The sequence below is a fragment of the Aotus nancymaae genome, unplaced genomic scaffold (assembly GCF_030222135.1).
Source record: "Aotus nancymaae isolate 86718 unplaced genomic scaffold, 86718_ANA_hifiasm-v0.15.2.pri h1tg000051l, whole genome shotgun sequence".
Lineage (NCBI taxonomy): Eukaryota > Metazoa > Chordata > Mammalia > Primates > Aotidae > Aotus > Aotus nancymaae.
The window spans coordinates 8134442-8162322 of record NW_026988465.1 but is presented as its reverse complement, the minus strand read 5'-3'; the positions used below and the strand labels follow the sequence as shown (position 1 = coordinate 8162322).

The 27881-nt window shown below is 44.3% G+C and overlaps 2 protein-coding genes and 1 long non-coding RNA gene across 3 annotated transcripts in view; 2 read left to right on the top strand and 1 right to left on the bottom strand.

The window, feature by feature from the left end:
• Window positions 1-20267, bottom strand: part of SMIM13 (small integral membrane protein 13) — a 43327-nt gene extending 23060 nt beyond the window's left edge. The window contains exon 1 of the mRNA XM_012440358.3: window positions 20180-20267. Coding sequence (XP_012295781.1) covers window positions 20180-20255 — 76 coding nt within the window. The 5' untranslated portion in view covers window positions 20256-20267. The remainder of the gene's footprint in view (window positions 1-20179) is intronic.
• ERVFRD-1 (endogenous retrovirus group FRD member 1, envelope) lies at window positions 6474-14863 on the top strand. The gene is given in 2 exon segments (NM_001308485.1): window positions 6474-6635; window positions 11702-14863. A coding segment is annotated over 1 exon segment (1617 nt). The 5' UTR covers window positions 6474-6635; window positions 11702-12020; the 3' UTR covers window positions 13638-14863.
• A 641-nt stretch (window positions 20268-20908) lies between the features above and the next one.
• LOC135269219 (uncharacterized) lies at window positions 20909-26632 on the top strand. Its single transcript, XR_010337535.1, has 2 exons — window positions 20909-21013; window positions 26304-26632. It is a non-coding gene; the product is annotated as an uncharacterized LOC135269219 (long non-coding RNA).
• The last annotated feature ends 1249 nt before the right edge of the window (window positions 26633-27881 follow it).

Sequence of the window (27881 nt, the reverse complement as noted above, 5' to 3'; positions counted from 1 at the left end):
TTCTAGATTCATCCATGTCTCTACAAAGGATATGAACTCGTCATTTTTTATGGCTGAATAGTATTCCATGATGTATATGTGCCACATTTTTTGTCCAGTCTATCATCAATGGGCATTTGGGTTGGTTCCAGGTCTTTGCTATCGTAAACAGCACCTCAATGAACATACGTGTGCATGTGTCTTTATACTAGAATGATTTATAATCCTTTGGATATATCCAGTGATGGGATTGCTGGGTCAAATGGAATTTCTATTTCTAGATCCTTGAGGAATTGCCACACTGTCTTCCATAATGACTGAACTAATTTACACTCTCACCAACAGTGTAAAACTGTTCCTGTTTCTCCACATCCTCTCCAGCACCTGTTGTCTCCAGATTTTTTAATGATCGCCATTCTAACTGGCGTGAGATGGTATCTCAATGTGGTTTTGATTTGCATTTCCCTGATGACCAGTGATGATGAGCATTTTTTCATGTTTGTTGGCCACATATTTGTCTTCTTTTGAAAAGTGTCTGTTCATATCCTTTGCCCACTTTTGAATGGTTTTTTTTTTTTTTTCTTGTAAATCTGCTTTAGTTCTTTGTAGATTCTGGATATTAGCCCTTTGTCTGATGGATTGCAAAAATTTTTTTCCATTCTGTTGGTTGCTGGTTTACTCTAATGATTGTCTTTTGCTGTGCAGAAACTCTTAAGTTTAATTAGAACCCATTTGTCGTCGGGCGCGGTGGCTCACGCTTGTAATCCCAGCACTTTGGGAGGCCGAGGCAGGCGGATCACGAGGTCAAGAGATCGAGACCATACTGGCCAACACAGTGAAACCCTGTCTCTACTAAAAATACAAAAAATAGCCAGGCATGGTGGCACATGCCTGTGGTCCCAGCTACTCGGGAGGCTGAGGTGGAAGAATGGCTTGAATCCAGGAGGCGGAGGTTGCAGTGAGCCAAGATTGCGCCACTGCACTCCCGCCTGGTGATAGAGCAAGACTCCGACTCAAAAAAAAAAAAAAAGAATCAATTTGTCTATTTTGGCTTTTGTTGCTGCTTTTGGTGTTTTAGTCATGAAGTCCTTGCCTGTGCCTATGTCCTCAATGGTGTTGCCTAGGTTTTCTTCTAGGGTTTTTATGGTGTTAGTTCTTATGTTTAAATCTTAAATCCATCTGGAGTAAATTTTTGTATAAAGTGTAAGGAAGGGTTCAGTTTCAGCTTCCTGCATATGGCTAGTCAGTTTTCCCAACACCACTTATTAAACAGGGAATCCTTTCCCCATTGCTTGTTTTTGTCCGGTTTGTCAAAGATTAGATGATTGGAGATGTGTGGCATTGCTTCCGAGGCCTCTGTTCAGTTCCATTGGTCTATATCTCTGTTTTGGTACCAGTACCATGCTGTTTTGATTACTGTAGCCTTGTAGTAGAGTTTGAAGTCAGGTAGTGTAATGCCTCCATCTTTGTTCTTTTTGTTTAAGATTGTCTTGGCTATGCAGGCTCTCTTTTGGTTCCATATGAAGTTTAAAGTGGTTCTTTCCAGTTCTGTGAAGAAAGTCAATGGTAGCTTGATGGGGATGGCATTGAATCTATAAATTACTCTGGGCAGTATGGGCATTTTCACAATATTGATTCTTCCTAAGCATGAGCATGGAATGTTTTTCTATCTGTTTGTGTCCTCTCTTATTTCCTTGAGCAGTGGTTTGTAGTTCTCCTTGAAGAGATCTTTTACATCCTAGCATTCCTAGGTATTTTATTCTCTTTGTAGCAATTGTAAATAAGAGTTCGCTCATGATTTGGCGCTTTTTTTTTTTTTTTTTTTGAGACGGAGTTTCGCTCTTGTTACCCAAGCTGGAGTGCAATGGCGCGATCTCGGCTCACTGCAACCTCCGCCTCCTGGGTTCAAGCAATCCTCCTGCCTCAGCCTCCTGTGTAGCTGGGATTACAGGCACGCGCCACCATGCCCAGCTAATTTTTTGTATTTTTAGTAGAGACGGGGTTTCACCGTGTTGACCAGGATGGTCTCGATCTCTTGACCTCGTGATCCACCCGCCTCGGCCTCCCAAAGTGCTGGGATTACAGGCGTGAGCCACCGCGCCCGGCCGATTTGGCTCTCTTTAAGTCTGTTATTGGTGTATAGGAATGCTTGTGATTTCTGCACATTGGTTTTGTATCCGGAGACTTTGCCAAAGTTGCTTATCAGCTTAAGAAGGTTTTGGGCTGAGATGATGGGGTCTTCTAAATATACGATCATGTTGTCTGAAAATAGGGACAATTTGACTTCTTCTTTTCCTAATTGAATACCCTTTATTTCTTTTTCTTGCCTAATTGTTCTGGCTAGAACTTCCAATACTATATTGAATAGGAGTGGTGAGAGACGGCATCCTTGTCTAGTGTCAATTTTTAAAGGGAATGCTTCTAGTTTTTGCCCATTCAGTATATTGGCTGTGAGTTTCTCGTAAATAGCTTTTATTGTTTTGAGATACGTTCCGTCGATACCTAGTTTATTGAGAGATTTTAGTACAAAGGGCTGTTGAATTTTATCCAAGGCCTTCTTCTACATCTATTGAGAAAATCATGTGGTTTTTGTCTTTGGTTCTGTTTATGTGGTGAATTACGTTTAAAGATTTGCGTATGTTGAACCAGCCTTGCATCTCCGGGTTGAAGCCTACTTGATCATGGTGGATAAGCTTTTTGATGTGCTGTTGGATTCGGTTTGCCAGTATTTTATTGAAGATTTTTGCATCAATGTTCATCATGGATATTGGCCTGTAGTTTTCTTTTTTAGTTGTGTCTCTGCCAGATTTTGGTATCAGGATGATGGTCTCATAGAAAGGGTTAGGGAGGATTCCCTCTTTTTGTATTGTTTGGAATAGTTTCAACAGGAATGGTACCAGCTCTTCTTTGTATGTGTGGTAGAATTCGGCTGTGAACCCGTCTGGACCTGGACTTTTTTTGGTTGGTAGGCCCAATTGCTGCCTTGACTTCAGACCTTGTTATTGGTTTATTCAGGGTTTCAACTTCCTATTGGCTTAGTCTTGGGAGTGTGCAAGTGTCCAGGAATTTATCCAAGAAAACCACCTTCAACTGCAGTTACCTCAGTCTTCTGAGTAGAATCCCACATCATACACAATAATTACCTCAAAGAGGTTCACAAACTTAAAGGTTAAACCTAAAATGTAAAATTCCGAGAATAAAGAAGAAAATCTTTGTGACCGTGGAGTACACAACAATTTCATGGGGCAGGAAAAGCAAGAAAAGAAAAAAAATGGATTTCTCTACAAATAACAAGTATGTTTATTAGATCTATGTTAATTAGCTTAATTTTGCCATTCTATAATGTGTATGTATTTTAAAACATCGTGTTGTACACCACACACAAATGTATAATTTTTATTACTCAATTAAAAACTCTATTTTATTTTGCTTCTCTATAGAGACGGGGGTCTCACTATGTTGCTCAGGTTCATCTAGAACTCCAGGGCTCAAGCAATCCGTCCCCTGTGGCCTCCCAAAGTGCTGGAATTAAAAACAGGCCTGAGTCACCACAGCCAGCCTAAAAAATTTTTAAAGAATAACTTTGGCCGGGTGTGGTGACTCATGCCTGTAATCCCAGCACTATGGGAGGCCAAAGGGGGCAGATCATGAGTCAAGAGATTGAGACTATCCTGGCCAACATGGTGAAACCACATCTCTACTAAAAACACAAAAATTAGCTGGGTGTGGTGGCGCACAACTTTAGTCCCAGCCCCTCAGGAGGCTGAGGCAGGAGAATCACTTGAATCCAGGAGGTGGAGGTTGCAGTCAGCTGAGATCATGCCACTGAACGCCAGCCTGGCGACATAACAAGCCTGTGTCTCAAAAAAAAGAATAACTTTATAGGCGGGCGTGGTGGCTCACACCTGTAATCCCAGCACTTTGGGAGGCCCAGGCAGGCAGATCACATGAGGTCAGGAGTTCAAGACCAGCCTGGCCAACATGGTGAAACCCCATCTGTACTAAAAACACACAAAAATTAGCCAGGTTTGGTGGTGCACATCTGTAATCTCAGCTACTTGTGAGGCTGAGGCAGGTGAATTGCTTGAACCCAGGAGGCAGAGGTTGCAGTAAGCTGAGATCATGCCACTGCACTCCAGTCTGGGCAACAGAGACTCTGTCAAAAAAAAAAAAAAAAAAAACAAGGAACTTTATATGTCATACCTTAAAAACATGATAAGCAGACTTATCATACAGTAACAACACAAAACAAATGACAATTAAAAATAAATAAAAAGGCAGCCAGGTGCAGTGGCTCATGCTTGTAATCTCAGCACTTTGGGTGGCAGAAGCGGGTGAATCACCTGAGGTCAGGAGTTCAAGACTAGCCTGGCCAACAAAAATACTATGTCTCCACTACGAATACAAAAATTAGCCAGGATGGTGGCACATGCCTGTAATTCCCAGCTACTGGGGAGACTGAAGCAGGGCAATCATTTGAACCCAGGAGGCAGAGGTTATAATCAGCCAAGATTGTGCAACTGCACTCCAGCCTGGGTGACAAAGCAAGACTTCGTCTCAAAAAAATAAAAATAAAAAGGCAAGCTACAGAATAGAAGAAAATCCTTTCAAAACACATATGATAAAAAAAAAAAACTTGTATCCAGAATATATAAAGAGTTGTTACAACTTGATAAAAGACAAGTAACACAATTTTTTTAAATGAGTAGAAAAAAACTTGTACAGATGCTTTAAACAGAAGGTAGAAAGAATGGCAAATGACATATAAAAGATGCTCAAAATCATTAGTCATTAAGGAAACAAAAATCAAAAGCATAATGAGTCACTACCCATCCTCTAGAATGGCTAAATTAAAAACAGACAATACTATCAAATGTTGGTGATGGATGTGGAGTAACCAGAACTCTCATGCATGGCTGCTGGCAATGCAAATGTTTGGCAGTTTCTTATAAAGTTACTCAAGAGAAATGAAAACATATGTCTACACCAAGATTTGCAACTGAATGTTAATACTAAGAGGCCGGGCTCAGAGGGCTTACGCCACCCAGCACTTTACAAGGCTGAGGTGGGTGGATTTGAGGTCAGGAGTTTAAGACCAACCTGACCAACATGGTGAAACCCCATCTCTACTAAAAATACAAAAAAAAAAAAAAAAATTAGCCAGGCGTGGTAGCAGGCGCCTATAATCCCAGCTACTCGGGAGGCTGAGGCAGGAAAATTGCTTGAACCCAGGAGGCGGAGGTTGCCGTGAGAGGAGATCATACCACTGTACTCCAGCTTGGGCAACAGAGCAAGACCCCATCTTAAAAATAATAATAATTACAGCCAAAAGCTGGAAACAACTCTAATGTCCATCAATGAGCAAATGGATAAACAAATTGCGGTATATCTATACAATGGAATACTCTTTCACAATAAGAAAGAATGTATTACTGATATGCAAAACAAAAATGGATTTCGAAAGCATTACGCAAGGTGAAAGAAGTCAAACACAAAAAGCAAGTTGTATGACTCAATTTACATTAGAAAGGTAAACTTACGTGTATGGAAAGCAGTTTGGGGCATGTGTGGAGGCTCACGCCTGTAATCCCAGCATTTTGGGAGGCCAAGGTCAGCAGATCACTTGAGGTCAGGAGTTCAAGACCAGCCTGGCCACCAAGGTAAAATCCTGTCTCTACTAAAAATACAAAAATTAGCTGGGCATGGCGGAACGCACCTGTAATTCCAGCTATTCAGGAGTCAGAGGCACAAGAATCACCTGAACCCGGGAGATGGAGGTTGCAGTGAGCCAAGATTGCGCCACTGCATTCCAGCGCAGGCGACAGAGTGAGACTGTCTCCAAAGAAAAAGAAAGCAATTCAGTTGTTGACAAGGGCTTAAGGCTTGACTACAAAGGGACATGATAAAACTTTCTGGAGCAATGGAAATGTTTTGTATCCTGATTGTGGTGATAGTGACTACCATATATGTTTGTCAAAACACAGCAAACTGTATACTTAAAATTTTATGTTAATATTTCAATAAAGCTTACTAAAGTCAGAATTAGAATCAATTATCTGTCAAACACCTGAAGTACCTGTTAAAACAATCAGGAGGCCATTAGGTTAAGCTGGTTCTGTTAGAGTAGGTAGTCAGGCAGACATGAGCAGGGCAGGAGAGGGCCCCCAACTCAGGAACGTCAGGCAACCATCAGGTGATGGTCAGGTGGTTGTTACACTGTTTCTCTAAAATAATACTGGGTTGCAGCCAGCACCAAGGAAAGACAGTCTCCCAATAGACAGGAAACACCTGAGGCTGATGAGCAGCAACTTCCTGATAAGATCTCCAGAGCTGGGTGAATGGGCTCAAAGATGTGCACTAAGAGGCAAAATGACAGAGTTTAACCAGTATATGACCTTCCTCTAGGAACACTTGACTGATAAGGGAAAAACCTCTCAAGTAAGCATGCGCACAACTTCAGTAAACACATGCACATGTAACTCCTCCCAAGTGCTGACAGGCCACTGTATATGCAGATAGCCCATCCCAAGGGAAAAATCCAAGGAGGAGAAATGGAAACCCCGGAACCATGCTGAAGTATAAAACCCCAAGTCAAGGGCTGAACAGGGCACTTGGATCTCTCGAGTGGTGCAGTGACTCGGATACCTTCCCTAGTGGTAAGACACCCTACGCCTCGCCTTCTTTGGCTGGAGGCGTTCACCTCTTACGTGGTTTCCTTCTCCTCTTTCACTCTCCTGCTTACTAACCAACCCCTAGAACAATTCCTCTCAGCCACAGTGGCTCTGCTCCACTTGGCTATCTCTCTGCCCACACTGAAGGATGGCTTGCTGGGGTGGGAAGGACCTAGAAGTCTGCACTAAGTAGACTTGAAACACTAATGACCTCCTTGGACAGGAGGCTCATAACAGTGGTAGTGCTAAAACCTAAGACCATGTAATAATATCTGGTGTTTCCTCTGCTTTTTCAACTAAAATCAGCTCTTTCCCAAAAACCCACCACCACCTATTCTCCTTTCTCTGTATGTCTTCCAAAATGACCTTGCAGGCCCACTGGACCAACTGCATCAGGGGTACATCTGCCTTTTCTCTGCTCTCACTTTCCATGCCATGCAACTTTCTTCCCTGCCTTAAACACACACTCCTATTTGTTATTCATGTACCTGCAGCTCTTGCTGTGTTAGCCTGGTAACCAAGAGATAGGCTGTCTTGTGGATGCCCCTTGATATTTATACTTGTTTTTACTCTACCATCTCGGATGACCTCCAACCCTTTCCCTGTCTGTTGGCTCGCTGCTGGGACAGACACTAATCAGAACCCCACTTCTGCCAGCTCCTCATGACCTACCATATGCTTTTCATCCCTGTTAGGCTCCAGGGCCATGTTTCTCACTGGCTTTTGAAGTGGTTTGCCTTATAGGACCTCACTCTGTGGCCTTTTAAGGACCCCACCTACTTGCTTTTTTTTGGAGTTAGCACCCCTTTGGGAGGAGGCAAAATTCTTTCTCTGCCATTTGTAAGCCCTTATCCCAAACACCAAGTCCTCCAGAGGTTCCTCCTTTACGTCAAGAGGGCAAATAAATGTTACCCTGTCAAATCCAAGGGCTGCTGTTTTTGTGAGTATATGAAGGCTTTCCATGAGTCTTCCTCTTGCTTCCTCCTGCATCCTCCTGCAGCAGAGGGATTGCTCTATCTGTTTAAGCATTTGTTCTGCATGTTACCCCAGGAGGACAAAGAACCCCAAATATAAATTTCCCTCCATTCCTCTAATCACTTCCATGCCCTTCTCAGTATGCATCAGGACCTTTGTTTATATCTGCAGGGAGGGGAAGTCCAGCCCCCTTGCGGCAATTGGCTGAAAAACAGGCTTCTTGTCTAAAGAAAATGGGAAATGTGAATCTGGGAAAAAAGATAATCATTTCATTGCTAGAACACTCTGAACAAGAGTCACTATAAGGTCATGGAGACAAGGATACAGGCCAGCCCAAGGTGGCAGGCGCAGGAGACCAAAGTACCCATATAAAGATGAAGACTAGTTCCAGGCTACAAACACAAAACAGATTACCACTTCGACACAGATAAAGGCTACTCCCAGAAATGGGATGGGACCAGGGTAGGGTTACCCGGTAAACACTGGTTCATTCTGGAACCCTTTGGATGAATGGAGGGCACCTTGTTCACTTTGGTTTACCATAGGCACAGGATTAAGAGAACAAGGGGAGACACCCTCTTCTCACCTCTGTTCTCTCTTTACAAATGGGTAACTGTGCCTCCATAAAACAAGAAGGGACCAAGGTTAGGGGTACCTGGTAAGCACTGGTTCATTCTGGAACCCCTAGGATGAATGGGGGACACCCTATTCACTCTGGACTACCACATGCAAAGGAAAAATGGATGAATGGGGTAACGGCCTACTCACTCTGGTCTGCAGTAAGTTATCAGTAAGTTCAGGAAAAAGAAAGTAAAGAAACTGGAGGGGTTGCCTTCTTTTTCCCTTCTCTCCTCTGTTCTCTCTTTGTGGATGAGTAATCGAGTCTGCATACCACAGGACATACTCCTCCTCTGTGCTGCTCATGAGGGAAAACCATCTTTTCTCTTTCATTTTTAGTGATGACAGAATACCCTATGCCCCTTTTGGGTAGAGATATTTTGTTCAGACTAGGGGCTCAGTCAACCTTTCCTCCAAGGTCACCACCCCCTTTTTCAAATGCAATCTTATGCCTCAAGGAAACCACACACAAGGATGAACTGCTCATAGACCTTCCCATTTATCCAGAGGTCTGGGCCTCGGGAATACCAAGAAAGGCTATAACGGCAATGCCTATAGTAATTCAGCTCAAGAATCGTCTAGCTATCCTTCTAGAAGGCAGTTTCCTCTTCGGCTAGAGGCCAAAGAGGGATTTCAGCTCCTGACTGAAAAATTTCAAAAACGTGGATTATTAATACCCTGTAATTCGCCCTGTAACACCCCATCTTCCCTATAAAAAAGAGCAATGAAGAATACAGGCAAGACCAGGACCTGTGAATCATAAATGAGGCAGTAGTCCCAATACACCCAATGATCCCCAACTCATATGTAATTCTTCCCCAACCTCCAGATGCTCAGTGGTTTTCAGTCTTAGACCTTAAAGACGCTTTCTTTTGTATCCCCCCATTGACCCATCCTCTCAATTTCTATTTGCATTTGAGTGGGCGAATGAAAAAGGAAGGAGTCAACAGCTCACCTGGACAGTGCTTCCACAGGGTTTCAGAGACAGTCCCCATTGGTCTAGGTAAGCCCTAGCTAGAGATTTGCAGGACCTAACTCTTGAGAGGGGAGAGTGTCTCCTACAATACATGGATGACCTGTTAATCTCCTCCTCAACAAGAGAACTGGGAATCCAACATCTCGCCTAAACACTAAATTTCCTTGCAGACAGAGGGTACGAGGCGTCCAAGGCCAAGGCACAGCTACTAAGACAAGAAGTCCAATACTTGGGATAATCCTGATCCTAACCCCCAGAGAATGTTCGTAAGCTCTCCCCAGAACAGAGAAAAGCCATCCTTAGAATACCTACCCCAACCACGTAAAAGCAACTTCGGGCCTTTCTGGGGATCACAGGATGTTGCAGACTTTGGATACTGGGGTATGGTGGAATTGTTAAGTCCTTATATCAGGCTCTAAAAGAAGGAAACTGATAGGGACCAACTTCCCTGGGAAAGGGATCAGAAGCAAGCCTTTAGGCAGCTAAAAACTGCCCTCTCCCAAGTCCCAACCCCTTGGGCTACCCATACCTGCCAAATCTTTTCAGCTTTTTGTCTCTGAAAGGCAAGGTATAGCCCTAGGAGTTCTAACTCGAACCGTTGGGACAATCAAACGTCCTGTAGGTTACTTTTCAAAGAACCTAGATCCAGTAGCACAAGGGTAGCCACACTGCCTTAAAGCAGTGGCTCAGCGGCCCTCCTACTAGAGGAGGCCCTCAAAATCTCCATAGGACAGTCAGTTCAGCTCCTGATGTCCCATCAAATAGGCCCCTTTTTGGACATAAAAGGGTCACAATGGCTTTCTGAAAACACACTGCTAAAGTACCAAGTTTTGTAGTTAGAAAACCCACAGGTAACAGTAGTTGAGCAGTGTTCCACCCTTAACCCAGTTTCCTTACTGCCACAACCAGAAGACCATAACAACACATTTGTGTTGTGAGATACTTAACCAATTTATGCCAGCCAGGAAGACTTAAAAGATCAGCTCCTAGATAATCCAGACAGCATATGGTTTCAGGTGGGAATAGCTTTGTCAGGGATAGAACTACATATTCAGGGTATGCTATGATGTCCCTTCACCAAGTTATAGAGGCTAAAGCTCTGTCCCTGGGACCTCTGTGCAACTAACCAAACTCATCGCGCTGACCAGAGCCCTAAACTAGGGGAAAGAAAAGGAGTATAGACAGATTCCAGATACACCTTTCTGGTGCTTCACACCCACACAGCTATCTGAAAGGAGAGGGTGTACCTAACAGCTCCACTTTTAAGGAGGGGTCTCAAATCTGAGAGCTACTAGAGCCTGTTCATTTGCCCCAGGAAGTGGCAGTAGTGCACGGTAAGGACACCAGAGGGGCTCCAATTAAACTGCATGGGGAAATAGGTTAGCTGACTAAACAGCTAAAGAGGCAGGCATTTCAAAAGATACCGTCATGGGTGCCTTGCTCCTCCCTCTCCCCACTGAACTGCACCCTCTCCAATACACTAAAAAAGAAACAGGTTGGGCCACCCAACATGGGTATTGAAAAGAAACCAATGGACGTATAGGTAGAAAGAACTTCTCCATCTACCTAAAGGCTCCCAATGGAAGTCATCAAGAGTTTACAGGACTCCTGCCACTTTGGAAAAGACAGTCTAGGGTAAATTTGTAGACAGATGTTCAGTGGGGAGAGACTAAATAAAACTATTCAACAGGCTTGTCAAGTCTGCACTCTGTGCACCATAAATAATCCCCAGAGGGGGAAGCCCTCTCCATCAGTAAGTCCAGTCCAAAGGAGAGGTACATACCCTGGCAAATGGACTTCACTCAGATTCCTGCACACTGCAAGGTGTTAAGTACCTCTTGGTCTGTGTAGACAGCTTCACAGGATGGGTAGAAGCCTGCCTCACAAGGACTGAAAAGGCACAGGAGGTAGCTAAACTCCTCCTAAACAAACTCATTCCCCAGTTCAGGCAACCCAGGTCATTGCAGAGCAACAATGGTTCATCCTTCATTTCCCAATTAACTCAGCAGGTTAGTAGTGCCCTAGACATAAAGCTTTACTCTGCCTGGAGACTTAACCTTCAGGAAAAGTGGAATGAACTAACCAAACCCCCAAACACATCCCCAACAAACTCTGTCAGGAAACAGCACAGCCATGGGTGGACCTCTTAGCTTTAGACCTCCTTCTGATTCATTGCCCCTAAGGCTCCCTTGCAATTAAGCCCCTTTGAGGCCTCATATGGCAGGCCATTCCTATATTCTGACATTACTAGATGAAGAAACTGCCAAAATCACCCACTATATTTCTTCTTTAGCAGGCTTCCAACAGGCCCTCTGGGAATATGGTTTACAAACAAACCCGAAATCTGAAGGGGAAAAATTCCCACCTCTACATGCTTCAGGCTCACAACTTCTCATTAATGTCTCGAAAGAGGGAACTTCAAATTCCCAACAAACTACAATCTAAAAGGGCCCCTTCACCATTCTATTATCTACCTCTACAGCCATTACAGTACTGGAGATTGCCAGCTAGATCCATCACACCCAAGTGAAGCCGTGGAAAAGCCCTTAAACACCAGAGCCAGAACCTGCAACCTCAGCTCCAGAATACACTTGCGAGGCACTAGAAGATCTGAAATTCCTCTTTAAACAAAAAGATAAGTAAAGCCTCACCAACAGCCTTTCACCTCAAAGTAAGGTGATCCCAATATTAGAAATTTTATTTGCAATTGCTCTGATTATCACTATCTTAACCCTAACCTGTACACCACCAGGAGTTCCACTGGCATCTTGCTTTGTGACCAGTTTCTCTCTTACGTCACCATGGGCCTGCTCCTGCTGGTTCTCATTCTTACTCCTTTATTAGCAGCCTACCGCCATCCTGATTTCCAGTTACTGGAAAAAGCTCAGCAACTGCTCCAAAGCACAGGATCCCCTTACTCCACCAATTGCTGGTTATGTACTAGCTCATCCACTAAAACACCAGGAAGAGCTTACCCAGCCTCGTCCAGAGACTGGACAACCATAGAGGCGGAATTACATATTTCCTATCAATGGGACCCTAATCTGAAAGGACTGATCAGGCCTGCAAATAGCCTTCTTTCAAAGGTAAAGCAAGATTTCCCTGACATCCGCAAGGAACCTCCCATTTTCGGACCCATCTTTACTAATGTCAACTTAATAGGAATAGCCCCTATTTGTGTTACAGCCAAAAGGAAAGATGGAACAAATGTAGGCACTCTTCCAAGTACAGTCTGTAATGTTACTCTCACTGTAGATCCTAGCCAACAGACTTATCAAAAATACACCCACAACCAATTCCACCATCAACCAAGATTCCCCAAACCTCCAAATATTACTTTTCCTCAGGGAACTTTGCTAGATAAATCCACCCGGTTTTGCCAGGGACGCCCAAGCTCATGCAGTACTCGAAATTTCTGGTTCCAGCCTGCTGATTATAACCAATGTCTGCAAATTCCTAACCTCAGCTCTACAGCAGAATGGGTTCTGTTGGACCAAACTCGAAATTCTCTTTTTTGGGAAAATAAAACCAAGGGAGCTAACCAGAGCCAAACGCCATGCGTCCAAGTTTTAGCAGGCATGACTATAGCCACCAGCTACCTGAGCGTATCAGCAGTCTCAGAATTTTCTGGAACCTCCGTCACCCCCTTATTTAGTTTCCATATCTCTACATGTCTTAAAACTCAAGGAGCCTTCTATATTTGTGGTCAATCAATTCACCAATGCCTCCCCACCAACTGGACTGGAACTTGTACCATAGGCTATGTATCCCCGGACATCTTCATAGTCCCTGGCAATCTCTCTCTTCCAATACCAATCTATGGGAATTCCCATTTTCCGAGGGTGAGAAGGGCTATCCATTTAATTCCCCTTCTCGTGGGACTCGGCATTGTAGGCAGTGCGGGAACCGGAATTGCTGGAATTGCAAAAGCTTCCTTCACTTATAGCCAGCTTTCAAAGGAAATAGCCAACAACATTGAGGCCATGGCTAAAACCTTAACGACCGTGCAAGAACAAATCGACTCTTTGGCAGCGGTAGTCCTCCAAAATCGTCGAGGACTAGACATGTTGACGGCAGCACAGGGAGGAATTTGTTTGGCCTTAGATGAAAAATGTTGCTTTTGGGTAAATCAATCAGGAAAAGTACAAGACAACATCAGACAACTCCTAAATCGAGCCTCCACTTTACGGGAACAAGCCACTCAGGGCTGGTTAAATTGGGAAGGAACTTGGAAATGGTTCTCTTGGGTTCTTCCCTTTACAGGCCCACTTGTTAGTCTCCTACTTTTGCTCCTTTTTGGTCCATGTCTCCTAAATCTAATAACCCAATTTGTCTCCTCTCGCCTTCAGGCCACAAAGCTCCAGATGAAACTCAGTAAGAGAGGCCGTCCTCGCAATAGTCAAGAGTCACCCTTCTAAAGAGGACACCTAGACTCCTCGTTAGTGGAACACAACAGAGGCAAAATCCTGCCCCGCCTCCCTTGGACCTGGCTGGATACTGCTTTCGCCAATCCACAGAGCGCCCTGCCCTGACAGCTAGCAAGAGGCCAAGATCCACAGAACGACCACTACAGACCCTCTGTCAGCAGGAAGCAGTTAAAGAAGACTGACCTTCGTCCATTTTCCCAAATAATTGGGTCTTGGACTCTTGGCAGGGGGAAATGTTAGAGCAGGTAGCTAGTCAGACATGAGCAGGGCAGGGGAGGGTCCCCCTACCAGGAATGTCAGGCGACCATCAGGTGATGGTCAGGCTATTGTCACGCTGTGCCTCTAACATAATAATGGGTGGCAGCCGGTGCCAGGGAAAGATGGTCTCCCAATAGACAGGAAACACCCAAAGCTGGTGATCAGCAGCTTCCCGGTAAGATCTCAGGAATTGGGGGAGCAAGCTCAAGCATGCACACAAGAGGCAAACGGTGGAGTTTAACTGGTATATGACCTTCCTTCAGGAAGGCTCGACTGGTAACGGAAAAACGCCTCCAGTGAACATGCACACAACTTCAGTAAAAACACTGCATATGCATCCTCTCCCAAGTGCTGGCAGGTGACTATGCATGTAGACAGCCTGCCCCAAAGAAAAATCAGGAGGAGAAATGGAAACCCCCGAAGCATTCCATTGCATAAAACTCCAAGTCAGGGGCCTAACAGGGGAATTGGATCTCTCAAGTTGCCAGCTTGGCTCTCTTCAAGTGCACTTCGCTTCCTTTTGTTCTTGCTCTAAAACTTTACTCCTGCCCTAAAACTTGCCTCAGACTGTCATTGTCACACTGCCTTATGCCCCCCCACCGCCCGGCCAAATTCCTTCCTCTCCTACGAGGGGGCAAGCATCAAGTCTGCTGCAGACCCATCGGATTTGCTGCTGGTAACAGTTCCAGCATTTAGGTTCCAGCAACCAAACAAACTAACACCCAACTCAGGGTAAACAGCCAAACAAAACTTAAGCTTAACCAATTAGAAACCACCAACTAACCTCTAACTAGGACATTTCTACTTGAACCAATCAAATATTTTCTTTGTCTTGCTTCTGTGAGCACCTTATAAAAGTTTCCCCTTGGCACCTCGGTAATAGAGCCCCAATTGCTTGCAGTTTGGCACTGCCTGATTCATGAATCACCCTTGCTCAAATAAACTCTCTAAAATGCTAATGTGCCTAAGTTGATTTCTTAATACATCTTTGCAGACTGTATGAAAACCAATGAACTAGACAATCTACAAGATGTGTTCACACTTTTCTGTAATCAACACGTTCTAAAGCAGTCTACTATCCTTGAAATGTACATTATCTATCCTAAGTAAAGCTGTATTAATCTAAGGATAGTTTAAATTTCTAAAACTAAATTTAATCTTTAAAAATTGATTTTTCAAAAGTCAATTAATTCATATATATCCACCTGTACTGAAGCCATCCTTACAGGGTTAATGAGAATTCTGGACAGACGTATCGTTATCATTAAGCATTAATCAAACTGTACTTTGACCCATTTCCTTTTAACCAAAAGTCACAATACACTAGACACCGTCCATTTGCATCTCCACTGTTCCTAAAAATAGGATTTTTGAGTTAGAATCATAAGGCTTTTAAGAATTGCTTACAATGTTTTTCAGATTCTAGAAATACAGTGAAATAGTTGTTACCAGTTTAAGACCAGTTTAAAGACCCCTACAGAGGAATCAAATCAGCACGAGAATAGTTTCTTCATCTCCCTGTCCCATGGCTTCACCCCTGCACTCTTCAACCAATCAGTCAGTTCATTCCAAAACCCTTAAACCCTAGCCCCAAACTCCTCCAAGATGAATTTGGGGTTTCCTTCCATCTCCTCATTCGGAAGTCCTTCCAAAAAACCTCTTTGCCGCAACCTGGTATTATGAGAAACAGTCCTATTACAGTTATAGTACCTCGGTGTAAGATAGATAAGAAAAAACACAGCCAAACCTCAGTATTCCTGAATTATTTGTGAATGTATCTACCTGCTGAAATAAAAGAGGTTCAGTGCATTGCTCAAGTCACACAGCTACTAAGCGGCAACACTAGCTGTGTGACTTGATCACACAGTCACAGATCAGCCCAAGTTCAACGCTAATCATAGAACAACAAAGCTCTGAAATTAAAAATCTGATAGCTAAAATTAAAAATTCAATTTAAGAGATAGAAGAAAAAGCCCCAAACAGCCCCCCTCCGGAAGAAAGTGGGAGGAGGGAATTAGGAGATAAAAAGATAAATTAAAGAATCAACCTAAGAGATCCAACATACAACTACCAGAACTTCTAGACAGAAAAAAAAAAAAAAAGAAAATGGAGAGGAGAAAATGATCACAAATCTAGGAGAAAATTTCCCCAGAAATGAGGAAAAAAATCTGAATTGAAGAGACCTAGAAAAATGAAAGAGACACATACAAAGGTACATCATTATGACATTTCAGTACACCAATGACAAAAAGCCTATCCAAAAAGCATCTAGAAAAAGAAACCAAGTCACATATAATGACAAGGAAATAAAAGGCATTAGATTTTTCAAAGCCATTCCTGGAAGCAAGAAATCAATGGAGTAATCATTTTTAAATTTTGGGTGAAAAGCATTTGCAACCCCAAATCTATGCAAATTATCAATCAAGTATAAAGGTAGAATATAAATAGACATTTTCAGATATATATTAGCTCATGCATTCTTTCCTAGAAAGCATGCAAATGTGTTCCAACAAAAAAAACAATGGAAGCTGAAAAAGATAATGACATGAGATCCAGAAAACAGGGTACAGAACAGGATAACAGAGAAAGTACAACTTTCTGCAGGAGAATGACAGCTGTTCCTGCCTTTAATAAGGGCAGTGTCACTGAATAGTGCGGGCGGGGGTAGAAAACACTTTAGAATGAATGAGGTGAGAAAGCAGAAACAACCAACATAGACAGAAGGGAAACCACCCCTAGGAACCGGAACTTTGAACATTCAAATTCACTAGGTAAAGGAGCCTGTCAGACCTCTAAAGAAAACTATATGAACTCCTTGGGACGGATCTCTGCTATGGATTTTGTGTTCTCAGTTCCTGGTGGGCACTCAATATTCAGTTTTTAGAACTGAATGAAATAAGAAAACAGGAGACTCAGCCCAAAAAGCAGAGCCTCTTAATCTGAACATTATGTTTGGATTCAAAGAAAAGGAGTCCATGAAATCTCTGAAATGGCGGCGGGGGGCGCAGGAGGGAACAGATAAGTTATATGGGTGAATTTTCTTTAAAAAACAAAAAAAGGAAGAAAAAAGAAAGGTTCACAGCATTTACCAGACCCTTAAAAGGGCTTGTGATCACTAGAAGGATAAAAACAATTGTTTTATGGGCATACAGCTACTCTCTAGCTTTCAGCCAGTGCTAAAGACATGGTGCTTGTTATAGACTGAATTGTGTGCCCTCCAAATACATAAGTTGAAATCCTAACCCCCAATGTGACTGCACTGTATTTGGAGATAAGGTTTTCTGTTTTTGAGACGGAGCTTCACTCTTTTCACCCAGGCTGGACTACAATGGCGTGATCTCGGCTCACTGCAACCTCTGCCTCCCGGGTTCAAGCAGTTCTCCTGCCTCAGCCTCCCAAGCAGCTGGGATTACAGGCATGTGCCACCATGCCCAGCAAATTTTTTGGGGTTGTTTTTTTTTTTTAAGTAAAGATGGGATTTTGCCATGTTGGCCAGGTTGGTCTCAAACTCCTGACCTCAGTGATATGCCCACCCTGGCGTTCCAAAGTGCTGGGATTACAGGCGTGAACGGCCTCACGTGGCTTTTTAAAGAGATAATTAAGGTTAAAGCCAAAAGGGTGAGGGGCCGTAATCCAGTGACTGATGTCTTTAAAAAGGGATTAGAACACACAGAGGAGAGACTACATGACTACACAAGGAGAAGACCGCCATCTACAAGCCAAGGAGAGAAGCCTCAGGAGAAAAATGAACCCTGCTGATCTCTGACTTCTAGCTTCCAGAGCTGTAAAAAAAATAAGTGTGTTCAGCCCAGCAAGGTGGCTCACGCCTGTAATCCCAACACCTTGGGAGGCCGAGACGGGCAGATCACTTGAGGCCGTGAGTTCAAGACTAGCCTGACCAACATGGAGAAACCCCATTTCTACTTAAAATACGAAATTAGCTGGGTGTGGTGGTACATGCCTGTAATTCCAGCTACTCAAAAGGTTGAGGCAGGAGAATTGCTCGAACCCGGAGGCAGAGGTTGCACTAAGCTGAGATTGCACCATTGCACTCCAACCTCAGTAACAAGAGCGAAACTCCATCTCAAAAACCAAAAAAAGGAAAATAAATGTGTTGTTTAAGCCACCCACCCATCTCTGGTATTTTGTCATGGCAGCCCAGTTTCTCTCTCACTTACCTCCTCTCCCCAAGTTCCGGCCCCATCTTAGTCAAAAGATGAGGTTACTCCATCATTAGTTCTCCCAACAAAGAAAAAGTATTGATTACTTCTCCATAGAGCTGTTAGTCTTGACCATTCCAACCCACTAAGGTATCCTAGCACAGGGGTCCCCACCCTAGCACACAGGTCCCTGGTGCATGCAGGAGCTGAGCATTACCATCTGAGCTCCGCCTCCTGTCAGATCAGCAGCACATTACATTCTCACAGGAGTGCGGACCCTATTGTGAACTGTGAATAGGAGGATCTAGGTTGCTTGCTCCTTATGAGAATCTAATGCCTGATGATCTGAGGCAGAATAATTTCATCCCAAAATCAAGCCTGCCCCATCTGTGGAAAAACTGTTTTCCATGAAATGAGTCCCTGGTGCCAAAAAGGTTGGAGACTGCTGTCCTAGAACACTCCATCTCTCTTATTCCTTAATGTTTCTGAAACTAAAAGCACTTTTAGAAAAATAAGTAATTACACCATCAAATAGCTGTTTAGAGATGAGAGAGCAATTAGGAATTCTGAAGCCACAAAGGTAAGTTTGGCAAATATCCTAGCCAAGGCATGGTAGGGGTCTACACGTCCCAACCCCATGTCCAGGTAGTTTGCATATTCAAACTAGAAAGGAGAATATATGCTTTCCCTCCTTCCCCACATCCAAATGTATCACAAGGAACTTGTTTTCCTTACTTCAAGAACCTTAAACATCTACAATTAGTTCAATATTCTAATATTCTTCGGCTTGTTGACATCACAAGCAGAAAATTGAGAAAGGTTATTCAATTGCTTTATCTCATCAGAAAAGAAAGCCTGGTAAATTAGAAGCTTTAATCTGGTACTATAGTAAAGCACAACAAATTTTAAACATACACACAAGGCCAGGCATGGTGCTCACATCTGTAATACCAGCACTCTAGGAAGCCAAGGTGGGTGGATCACATGATCCACCCAGGAGTTCAAGACCAGCCTGGCCAACATGATGAAACCTCATCTCTACTAAAAATACAAAACTTAGGGCGCAGTGGTGGGCGCCTGTAATTCCAGCTACTCAGGAGGCTGAGGCAGGAGAATCGCTTGAACCCAGGAGGTTGCAGTGAGCCAAGATCGCGCCATTGCACTCCAGCTTGGGTGACAAGAGCAAGACTCCATCTCAAAAAATAAAATAAACATACAAGTATATGAATACATATACATGCATATGCACAATTACACACATATCTTCCCCAAGCACAGTGTCACTAAATATTAATTTGTACATTTATCGTGTAATAAACATGCCCTATGGTATCTATATGAATTCTGACCCATTATTACATCAACCTGAACCCATACTTCAGTCTTATAAACATGTGTAAACTCAATGACATGTGTTCTACATACTTTTTAGATTTTCACAATTGCTCAGCCACTTTGCTAGGAAGCCTGTGGTTATCAGCTATTATGTATAAAGAAAGCAAAAAGCTCTAAAATTGGCCTAACATCAATGAACGTCTTCTCATTCCAAGAAGGAAAGCAAGCACAGCATTCAAAAACAGCACCATTATTATAGAACTGAGAGTTATGTTACCTGACCCTGGAAGTTTAATATAGCCGGTGTTTTTAAAGCTCTGCCTGGTCTCGACATCTCTTCTTGGAATTGAGTTTAAGTAAACAATTTCACACGTGCTGAAAACCCAACTCTACCCCACCAGCTGATGAAACGAAGGTGACACCTCTCATTATTAAGGTCAGAATCTGTGCAGAAGAAAAAAGACTAACCAATCGCTTCACCTTCGAATGCAGGCCAAGGTTACAATCTGGGCAGCCTGTGGTGAGAATGAAATCAAGAGCAGACGTTGCCGGTGAAGTAAGACAGGGTTTCACCCCTGGACCCTGTCCTTTCCCTCCCCAGGATGCCCGAGGGCCGGCCATGGGTAAGGGGCCCACCTCTGCGCTCAGCCCTGAGAGGCTAGGGGACTACAGTTGATTTTAAGACACTTGTCCGTCCACGCCCTTTTGTTTTTCAAAAAGACAATGCCGACAGATCGACCCGGGGTATGGAACTGCCCCGCGGCTGCCGCCCCCACTCACCGCACACCATCAGCAGCAGGACGATCAGCAGCGTGGCCACGAACACGAGCAGGGTCAGCCCGACGCTGTGCCACATCTTGGGGGCAGGAGGACGGTCGGCTCGAGTCGGCGGGCGCGGACGGCGGTGGGCGCGGGCGGCGGCGCGTCCTGAGCTTCAGTGGCGGGCGCCGGGCGCGGCTGGGCGCCGGGGCGGCATGGGCGGCTGGCGCCCCCTCGGCAGCGCCCCCAGGGGGCGGGGCGGCGCAAAGGCGGGCACCGCGGGACCGCCCGCCAGCCTGCCCGATCCCCTTCCCGCCTGGCTAGCCAGAGCGCCGGAGGCAGGCGGGATAGCAGGCGCCTCTAGTCTTTCATCGCCCCGGGAAGCCGAGGCCGCGGCTGCCGGAGAACCCGGCAGCGACCGGATGCGCTTCCATGGCGGACTCTGCACGCCTGTGGGGAGGACGGAAGGCGAACTCGGGGACACACGGCGGCCACAAGGCCCCTCGTCGCTGTCCACCCAAGGGTCCCTGAGCCCCTAGGGATGCCAGCTGTCAGCGTCTCCCGGCCGATACTGTAGCAGCTTCTCGGCCCTAGGCCCCCTCCCGCTGCAGCAGCTCATCAGCGAGCTCGCCTCCTCCACGGCGCGGGGGCGGCTGGGAGTTGGAGTACAGCGCCTGGTGCAGACAGGAGGGCGTAGTTGCGCAGGGACTACAACTCCCAGAATGCACCGCCCACTCGGGCTTCTCTGCTTCCATCCTCTGGCCGCTCTACTTCGGTTTTGCTCCAGCCGCCGACGGCGGTTCGCTGGCCTTCTCCAAAGCCACGGAGCTGGTTCCCCTTCCTGCTGAGGCGCCGGTAAGATTTCAATCATTATTCCATACACAAAGTCGTTTTGTTACTAGCCGTGATCGATGAAGTACGCTGAGGGAGGATAGAGGAGGCGGCTGCCTGAAAAACTGGTTGCTCGTGCAACTAGCCCTGTTAAACGGGGGAGAAGGTTGGGTATTTGGGACTTTGAGGAAGTACTCAGGTCCCTGCCGAAGAGACGGGTCAGGACGCGAAATCTCATTTTTCCCTTGCAACAAATGTTCTGTTCTATCTTTTTGGAGGTAATGCATTTCAGAAATGGCCCGCAGGTGACTTAAGGACAGCTGCACTGCCCTCGGATCACCTGCCTGAGTTCTAAGTTAGACTCAGCTGCCTCCTTGAGACCAAGCGACAGGTGACCCACAGCTTGGAAATTTTGCAGCACTGGCTTACACCTCTGCGAAACGAGACACTTTAGTAATCTCAACTATTCTATCTCCACATAAAATTAAAACTCCCTGCTTCCGCCAGATTACATTCATTTGTTAAAGAGGTGCCCCCAGAAGAATAGAGGGTAAATGCGTCCCTCTTTTAGAAGGAATTAGAGCCTTCGCGTTTTCCTGTGACTCTTTTGTTGCCTGAATACCATTCTACTCTTCTAGAAATTACTGTTCCCTGTCTTCTGTCTCCAAAAACAAACACCGAAGTTCTAAGCAGCAATCCCTTGATTTAATAAATGTTATCCTGGCCATACCCAGCTGCCCTACTATGTGAACTGTAGCAACATTAGGAACAAATACCATATATAAAAATACATTAAGGGGGCCGGGCGCGGTGGCTCACGCCTGTAATCCCAGCACTTTGGGAGGCTGAGGCGGGCAGATCACCCAAGATCAGGAGTTGGAGACCAGCCTGGCCAACATGGTAAAACCCGGTCTTTACTAAAAACACAAAAATTAGGGCATGGTGGTGGACACCCATAATTCCAGCTACCCGGGAGGCTAAGGTAGGAGAATTACTTGATCCTGGGAGGTGGAGGTTACGGTAAGCCGATATCACACCACTGCACTCCAGCCTGTGCGACAGAGTGAGACTCTGTCTCCAAAAAAAAAAAAAAGGAAAAAGAAAACAGCCGTCAGAAGAACTAAAAGAATTTATTTTAAAATACCTTTTTCTCTTTCATTCACATATATTGGAATACCTATAGGTGCCAGACACTGTTCTGAGTGCTGGGGATACAGCAGTGAATAAGACAAAGTGCCTGTACTCAAGATGCTTATATGACAGTTGGAAGAAACAGACAATAAGCACAAATAGAGAAATCTCAGGAACTGCTGTTAATAATTCAGTCATGAAAACAAGCAGGACAGTGTGATAAATGTAGGTGTGTTATTTTAGCTTGTTGTGGGGATCAGGGAAGGTCTTCCTGAGGAAGTAGCATTTAATCTGAGTCCTGAATGACAAGGAGGATTCATGGAAAGACCTACAGGAAGAACACTCCAGGTAAAGGAAAGAGTTAGGGCAAAAGCCACAAGAAGCAAATGAACTTGGCCATTGCTCTAGGCCTTGTCAATGTTTCTTAACTCTGGATGCACATTTCAAATACCTAGGGAGATTTGTAAATTATGAATGACTAGACCTCATCCCCATACCAAATGAACAGAATCTCTGGGAGTAGGGCCTAAGCATGGTTGTTTTTTATTTTTGTTTTGAGACAGTCTCACTCTGTCACCCAGGCTGGAATGCAGTGGTGTGGTCTTGACTCACTGCAACCTCCACCTCCCAGGTTCAAGCGATTGTTATACCTTAGCCTCCTAAGTAGCTGGGATTAGATTACAGGCTTGTGCCACCACACCTGGCTAAATTTTTGTATTTTTCAGTAGAGATGGGATTTTACCGCGTTGTCCAGTCTGGTCTCGAACTCCTGGCTTCAAGTGATCCGCCTGCCTGGGCCTCCCAAAGTGCAGGGAATTACAGGTGCAAGCCACCGCAGCTGGCCAAGCATGGTTTGTTTTTTAAAGCTCGAAGGTGGTTCTAATCCATATTCACAGTTGAGAACCATTGCTCTTAAAGCAGTGGTTCCCAAAGAATGGTCTCTAGACCAGTAACATCAGCATCACCTACAAAAAGTACCAAAAAATTAGTCAGGAGTGGCGGCGCACGCCTGTAGACCCAGCTGCTCTAAAGGCTGAGGTGGGAGGATCACCTAAGCCCAGGGATGTCAAGGATGTAGTGAGCCGTGATCGTGCCACTGCACTCTAGCCTGGGCCGCAGATTGAGACCTTATGTCAGTAGAATAAAAAAAAACCGAAAAGCTTGAGTGAACTCCTTTGCCTCTTTCACCTTGTAAGGACACAGCAAGAGGTGCCATCTATGAAGCAGCGAGCCCTCACCAGACATTGAATCTGCTGGCACCTTGATCTTGGACTTCTTAGCCTCCAAAACTGTACGAAATAAATTTCTTTTGTTTATAAACTACAATGTAAGGTATTTTGTTATAGCAGCCTGAACTAAGACATATGTGAACATATATGTATATGTGAAGTACTAAATATAAAACAATCCAAGGGCTATCACAAGGTAGGCATATAATTGCCAAATGTAATTTACACTAGTGTTTCTCAAGTCTGTTCATCAAAACATGGAGAACATTAAAAAATTACAGATCCTCTATATCTCCTTCCCTGCCTTTAGTATTCCTGATATGAAACTTAGAAAAAAAATTTTTTTTAAACAGCATCTCGCTCTGTCTCCCAGGCTGGAATGCAGTAGCATGATCTTGACTCACTGTAACCTCCATCTCCCAGGTTCTAGAGATTCTCCCATCTCAGCATCCTGAGTAGCTTGGAATTACAGGCATGTGCCACCGTGCTTGGCTAAATTTTTTTGTATTTTTAGTAGAGACGAGGTTTCACCTTGTTGTCCAGGCTAGTCTTGAACTCCTGACTCAAGTGATCCTCCAATCTCAGCCTCCCAAAGTGCTGGGATTACAGGCATGAGCCACCATGCCTGGCCTGAAATCTAGGACTGTTTTTAAAGCTCTCTGGGTAATTCCAATGTATAGACAAGACTGATAACTGGGCCAGGTGTGGTGGCTCATGCCTGTAATTCCATCACTTTGGGAGGCTAACACGGGCAGATTACTTGAGCACGGAATTTCGAGACCAGCCTAGGTAATATAGCAAAAACCTAACTCTACAAAAAATAATATTAGCAGGGCATGGTGATACATGCCTGTGGTCCCAGCTACTCAGGAGGCTGAGGTGGTAGGATCACTTGAGCCTGGGAGGTTGAGGCTGCAGTGAGCCATTGGCTTAGAGGAGGTAGGCAGATAAGTGAACAGGAGTCAAGGAGGTCTTATTGAGGAGGAATGTGGACAGATATTGCAGAAGGAGGAGAGAGGCTATGAGAAAGGAGAAAACACAGCATTTTATATAGGGATGAGAATAGTAAAAGGACTCTGCAAATAGCTGTGGCTTATTATTATTATTATTGTTATTATTATTATTAAGAATGGAGTCTCACTCTATCACCCAGGCTGGAGTGCAGTGGTGTGATCTCGGCTCACCGCAACCCCCTCCTCCTGGATTCATGCTCAAGTGATTCTCCTGCCTCAGCCTCCTGAGTAGCCGGGATTACAGATGCACACCACCATGCCTGGCTAATCTTGTATATTTAGTAGAGATGGAGATTCACCATGTTGGCCAGGCTGGTCTCAAGCTCCTGGCCACCATGTTACCTAGGCTGATCTTAAACTCCCAGGCTCAAGTGATCCGCTGGCCTCAGCCTCCCAAAGTGTTAGGATTATAGGTGTGAGCCACCACGCCGCGCCCTTGAACTTCTTTTACAAGGGCACTAATCTCATTCAGGAGGGTGGAGCTGTCATGAGGGTGGAGTGAACTCCTTTGCCTCTTTCACCTTGTAAGGACATAGCAAGAGTTGCCTTATTCTAATATGTATTCACAGTTGAGAACCATTGCTCTTAAAGCAGTGGTTCCCAAAGAATGGTCTCTAGACCAGCAACATCAGCATCACTTTCCATAAGCATCTATTTAATAGTATCACTTCCCATAAGCATCTTGTTAATAGTATCACATTGGGCATAAGAATTCTGGGGGGATACCAACATTGTTGGTGGGGACAATTGTTGAACGTTGGGGACACCAGCATTCAAACCATAGCAGTATAAATACACACATGTACATACAAATAGATACATATGTCTTATTTCCCATATCTGATTCTTAGTGGGGGAACACTTACCTCTCCTCCTCTGCTATTTCCTTCCATGAGGGAGGCAGCTCAAGTGGTGTAATAATATATCTGGTCTCTCTGCTCTTTTATTCCCTCTGTCCCTGGCCAGGGGAGGAGTGATTTACCTAATTGGTGCATTTAGGAAAAACTGGGTTTGCAGAGCTCTACTTTTCCCACGTTCCTCTTGAATCTGAGCTGCTTATACCTTATATCCACATGGGCAAGCAGCAAAGGGAGGTCCACCCTAGTTGCTTCAATGTAGGTCCTATCAACAGGCCTGACTGGCCGCACATTATTTTTTGTTCTCTGATGTAGCCCTCATTATTAATAAAGGTAATATTTTCACCTCCAAATGTCTTACTACTTTTAATTTCTCAGTTGAGCAGCAGTACTGTTTTCTCTAACCAATCCCTTACTTCTTTTAACATAATTAAGAGAAGGAGTCTGTCTCATTAGATTAAAAAGAGAGAGAGGAGCTATGGATTCAGCATTTATGTATTATCACATAGTAGGTGCTTATCAGATTTTGATCCAAATGTTTGCTCTCTAAAGTGTGGCAAATTTTAGCCATTTGATCACTAAATATTGTGGGAAGACTGTGCTAAATGTGGGGCGGATACAAGGTAAGACAAGATTCCTGCCCTCATTGGAAAATCCAGTCCTACACCAAGTATTTACCAAACACCTACACCTACTTCGTGCCATGCAATGTGTTTGCTAGTACCAGAACAAAAATAAATATGCTCCCTGGTATAAAATAGCCCAGTCTAGCTCAGTATTTTTAAATGTTGACCCATTTGTGTGAAATTGATTCAGTGAGAGTCATGACCAGTACTTTAAGGACTAGAACAGAAGATATAAATGTATATCACAAGTAGTAAGGACAAATACTAGTCATGGAACTTTTATTTCAGTTATTTAGGTATGTGGGTGTGTGTATTAGTGGAGTGTGTGTGTGAACTGAGTTGCAATGCAAAATATGTTCTTACTATGGGTTATAGTTTTTAAAAAGGTGAAAAATCCAATTTAGCAAGAGGGAATCAGACATGCATATATGTGATTTTTTTTTTTTTTTTTTTTTGAGATGGAGTCTCACTTTGTCACCCAGGCTGGAGTACACTGGTGCGATCTTGGTTCACTGCAACCTCCACCTCCTGGATTCAAGCGATTCTCCTGCCTCAGCCTTCCGAGTAGCTAACACTACAGGCGCACGCCACCACGCCCAGCTAATTTTTGTATCTTTAGTAGAGACGGGGTCTTGCCGTGTTAGCCAGGCTGGTCTTGAACTCCTGACCTCAGGTCATCCACCCTCGGCCTCCCAAAGTGCTGGAATTACGAATGTGAGCCACCACGCCCGACCGCCTATTTTAAATGTTACTTTTACTCGTATGATAAAGGACTTTTCAGATGTGATTGAGGCTTAATGACTCTAAACAAATATGTAGTAGGTAATGAATTGAACTGCCATCCAAACCCAGGTCGGCATGACCTAAAATAAAATTTTATTTCCACTGTACCGCAGATATGAAAAGATCTTGAGAAAAAGAAAGATTGAGGAAAAAACCATGAGCAAATTCTTGAGGTCATGAGTACGTTTGTGAGAGGGATAGTTAGGGTGCCTAAGATTCCATGGAAAAGAATACAGTTCCTTTCACTTCTGAAAAATTTGGAATAGAGGGAAAAAATGGTGCTTAAGTTCCTGCTCTGCATTTCAGGTCTGGGTTTGAATTCTAACTAATTTGGTTGAATCACTTCCTCTCTCTAAGCCTCTTACTGATGTTTAATACAGTAACAATAAATTTATTATTACTACTAGTAATACATAATACGGTTGACTCTCAAACAACATAGGTTTGAGCTGCACAGTTTGATTCATATAAGGATTTTTTTCCACCTCTACCATTGCTAAGACAGCAAAACCAACCCCTCCTTCCTCCTCCTCAGCTAACTCAATGTGTAGACTGCAAGGATGAAGACCTTTATAATGATCTACTTCCACTTAATGAATAGTAAATATATTTTCTAGTCTTTGTGATTTTCTTTTTTTCTTTTGAGATGGAGTCTTGCTCTGTCGCCAGGCTGGAGTGCAATGGCACGATCTTGGCTCACTGCAACCTTCAACTCCCTGGTTCAAGCAATTCTCTTGCCTCAGCCTCCTGAGTACCTGGGACTACAGGCACACGCCACCACGCCCGGCTAATTTTTGTTTTATTTTATTTATTTTTTGAGACGGAGTTTCACTCTCGTTGCCCAGCCTGGAGTGCAATGGCGCAATGTTGGCTCACTGCAACCTCTGCCTCCCAGGTTCAAGCAATTCTTCTGTCTCAACCTCCCAAGTAGCTAGGACTACAGGTGTGTGCCACCACACCCAGCTAATTTTTGTATTTTTAGTAGAGACGGGGTTTCACCATGTTGACCCAGATGGTCTCGATCTCCTGACCTTGTGATCTGCCCACCTCAGCCTCCCAAAGTGCTGGTATTACAGGCGTGAGCCACCGCTCTGGCATGAAAATCATGCCTGGCATGGTGTTCTTAATAGCATTTTCTTTTCTCTAGCTTACTTTTTTGTTTAAATGACATATATAGCATATAATACAAGTAACATACAAAATCTATGTTAATTGGCTGTTTTTTTTCCTACTGAACTACCCCCAAACCACAT